Source organism: Trachymyrmex septentrionalis, unplaced genomic scaffold, assembly GCF_001594115.1.
Source record: "Trachymyrmex septentrionalis isolate Tsep2-gDNA-1 unplaced genomic scaffold, Tsep1.0 scaffold69, whole genome shotgun sequence".
Lineage (NCBI taxonomy): Eukaryota > Metazoa > Arthropoda > Insecta > Hymenoptera > Formicidae > Trachymyrmex > Trachymyrmex septentrionalis.
The window spans coordinates 2,498,632-2,502,928 of NW_017305873.1; the positions used below are offsets into that span (position 1 = coordinate 2,498,632).

General features: G+C 28.5%; 1 protein-coding gene across 1 annotated transcript in view; it reads left to right on the plus strand.

Annotated features, from left to right (window-relative positions):
• Window positions 1-684: 684 nt before the first annotated feature.
• The window catches only part of LOC108753346 (annulin), a 14,212-nt gene continuing 10,599 nt past the window's right edge, over window positions 685-4,297 (plus strand). The window contains exon 1 of the mRNA XM_018494851.1: window positions 685-830. Within this exon, the coding sequence (XP_018350353.1) occupies window positions 734-830 (97 nt within the window). The 5' untranslated portion in view covers window positions 685-733. The remainder of the gene's footprint in view (window positions 831-4,297) is intronic.

A 4,297-nucleotide genomic window follows, 5' to 3' on the forward strand; every position in this document is an offset into this window, starting at 1 on the left:
ATTTATTTAATTTCTTGAAAATGTAGTACTATTTATAGTATAAGATAGATATTTCGCAGTGTATATTGAATAAATTGTCGATTATATGTGGTTAATAATTTCTTTATTCAAAGAGTCTTTCATTAGTTTATATGCACGTTCGCTCATATTCCCGTTTGTTCTTGATTAAAAAATACTCAATGACCAATTTACAATTAATCGCATCAAGAATCACATTTTTTTCGATTCATTCGATTATATATTTGAACCAAAAGATATTTAGCTAAACTTAAAAATAAAAGTATCTCACTCTAAAAGGGTAAAATAAGTCTAGCGCGATGCCAGTGAAACAAACTATTTACTAAATAACAAAAAGATTTTACATGTCATAAATAGTTCCAGACGTTTCGGCTCATTTTATAGATACTTTTGTAATTTGTGATTCGTTGAGTCTTTGATTAAACTTTGATAATTTTTAAAAATAATAACTATTAACGCAATAATTACATTATTTAATTATTTCAAAGTCTACAAATTATAAAACTGTTTAATTGTTTTTAGAATTTTATACCTGGCGGATTCGGAATCTTCATAAATGTCACTCAAACGAAATTTATAATAAGTTTAAAAAATGATGAAAATTGAAATTAATAAACATTTTATTAGACATGATTCATAAAACGTGGATTTATAATTGACGAGGAACTTTTATTGGAAATATATACATATATAGCGTTTGTGTTCGTGGCTAATTATGATAAAAAGATGTTGCTCGTGCTCGTGCCTCTCCGGATTTAGAGCCGTGTTCAGGCCTCAACAAATCGGGCCACAAGCACCATCTACTGCCTTCGGTGAGTTAATTCTATTCTTTAATTCCTAATATTGATCCAACAATCAATAATGATCGAACATTACATAAACATTCTGATACTTTAAAAAATATTTAATATATTGCACTGAAAAAAAAAATTACTAAATTTTAATAAATATTTAGTCAATATTATTCAAACAAATATTTATTAAAATTTATTACATTGTTTTTTAGTATATTTCGTATTAATATTAATGCCATAACATTATTATATATTTGTATGGAGTGTAGTTAGGAAAAAATCCTAATTATGCTATTATTAATGCTGATTAAAAAGTTCAGGAAGAAGGAGTAACTTTTCGAATAGATTACGTCCTTAATGTTTTCCCGGGGCGAGCTAAATATTCTTGCGGAATTACGATTATCTGCATATCTATCGAAAGTTTGGACTGCATTAAGAAAAAAGAGCTAAAAAATCGTAAGAGAGATAAGAATATTATTTCCTCTTCGTTCCGAACAGCTATTGCGTGCTCACTTCTAATATAATATGTGAGTCAATCAATTTTTACGGATCCCTCTCCAATTTCTCGTCTCACATTACCGAGGATGACGGACGATATATATTTGCGGATATCAAAAGTGAAGTAATTACACATCTACTATTATTAGCACGATGTCTATAATTATTTTGAAAGCCATATATAATTATTTATCTGATTGCTTTAATCGGCTCTGTATACGTAACTTGTGAGAATCGGAATACAAAAGTGACTACTTCTATTATATATAAAATAATTTTTCTTATTTTCATTTTATTCTTTTGTATTTTTTTTCTCTTGTATACAATATTTATTTTCTTCTTTTATTTTATTTTTATTTTTTCTTCATTCTTTTTCATTCTTTAAATATTAATTTAGTTTCAAAATGTTGTACAATATATTAAAAATTATGTATGTAATTCCAGCTTGAGAAAAAAATGCTATTCTAGAACACATAATAAATAGTGGTATCAGTCTAAATTTATCTATTTGTTTAAAAACCGCAGAATAATGTAAAAATTCAGTATTTCTGTGGAAACACGACATTATTTTCTTTAATCAACAATTGAATTTGTCAAGCCGAGTGATCTTTTTGTTATGTCTTACTCGAGCAAATGTAATATCGCTCTGCAAAATTCATGATCGAATGAATCTCGATAACGAGACGTATTCAGTCTGATACCATGTAGTCAATTGACCTCTCTGAGAGCAGAGTTCGGTGTGCGTGGGCGAGGTGAAAAACAATTAATAAAACAGATAAAATAGACGAACGTTGGCGATGTATGAATCACGCGAGCGTAAAATAATGCGACCTGTATTGTAAGCCTAATAAATAAATGATTATAAACAGAAGCACGTGCGAGAGATGCCCCTTCGAGGTGCAGATAATACAGTAATGCGCATTGTTTAGAGTTGTTGTAAATTTTTCACATAAATAAATGATGCGAATTATCGCGAAACTTTTTAACACCGGATTTCTTCAATTTTACGATTTTACAATGTTCAAAAATCTTACTTGTTAAAATTATTTTGAATTGTTGGTTATGAATTTGGTCATTAATTTAGATTATTATGATTATATACATTTTATTATTTATTAGGTAATTTCTGAAGTTATATATCTTGTTTTTTTCATATAAACACGCTAAGAGGATTATGTATGATTTTTGAAGATATATTGTATTTTTTTTCATACATTATAAACAGGTTACTAATTGTAGAGGATTACATTAACCAAAACGTGCAAATAATTTAATTAGTTTTATACTTGATTAACTTTCGTTTGTTAAAATGTTTTAAAACAAATTAATATACAAATTTTCTTGTTTTTTTTTCTTTGCTCTTGAAGATACATCATTTCTTTTTTCACAAATACGGAATAAGAGGATTAATCAGAACGTCAATCAATCAAATTAAGCATGTTTTTAAATTTATTAGAATATGTTGTAAAAAAAAATTTGAATACAATACACAACGCACATCAGTAAAGAGTTGAACAACCGAGAATCATGTTATATCAATCTTAACATCTCAGTCAAGAAGCGAAGTACTCTTCCGGTATACCCTAAAGCCTATTTTCAGAATATTGGTCAGGGACGATGTATATTGCTACGTTTATAAGTTTTATGTTCCGTAAAAATGTATGTGTTTAATCAATAATTTTGGGTGCAATAAAAATTATAAGGAACAGTTGACGCTAGTTTATATGTAACGTATGATGTCATCATTCAAGAAGAAAAAAAATTGCAAGATAATTTAATACGTAGGCGATGATTTTATTATCGCGAATTACAGGAATTGAACGATTGAGATGACTGATCAAATGAATAGAACGATTGAAATAACATAAAGATGTTTATTATCATCTGCTCGAATCAAGTATCATTGATTATATAGTTTATTAAGTAATGTTAATTTATAATTCGTCGGAAAATATAAAATTAAAAAAGTTAAAAGTATATGTGTATTCATATCTATATTCAAATTTCTCAGTACTTTTAATATCTGCAAGTTTTCATTTTCGCTTGAGTTAGAAAAATATTTTGCTCTCCCCAATAATTCAATAAAATTTTCTTGAAAAACATAAAAAGACATATTAAACTATTTTACATTTTCTCAACACAGAACTTCTGATATTCTGATAAGCGATCGTATGGTTTGCTAATAAACGTGATTGAATTGATACAAAGCATGATTTGTTCGCTCGAGCATGCTCGATTTATCGTGTGTTCTCCGTTTGAAAAAATAAACTCCAGATGGGAAGTGTCAGCTTCCGTCTCTCCTGAGGCGCCAGCCTTCATTATGATCATATATATATTTAAAAACGGCGGTATTATTCATTAGATATCGTCTCGCGAGTGCTATTTATCATGTGCCGAAGATATATGTATATAGATACTCTAATATGCATATAGAATCCGCTAACATTCTCTCTCTCTCTCTCTCTCTCTCTCTCTTGGGAAAAGAATATACATTATTTAAATAACAAAAGTTAAATAACAACTGTTAAATAACAAAAGAAGCAAATCAATACTGCACGTTTTATTTGAGGAATTTTTATAATCTTACTTGTCAAAAATGTTAAAATGGGGTCTTGAACTCGCACGTCAGTGGCTTCATTCATCGCCACGAATGAAAGTGAAATTACGCAAGCAGCGCGCCCTGACCGCTAAACGGTGACGTCACTTTCGCCGATACAGAATCATGTTATCGCCAATTTTCTTCAAATATTTCTGAACAAATTAAATACATTTAAATTATTGTTAACTAAAAACTCAAGTTATCACAAAATATTTTATATCGCATTCTAGGTTTCTTCAAACTTAAGAATGAAGAAAAAGTGTACAGTATATAATAGTTGCTTATCACTATTCTCTCAAAAAAATTATGGGCCGCATTATAGGCTGATTTCACTATCTTTGATTAGTTGTCTTGATTAGATAAATTATTTAAAAATTGTTAAACTTAA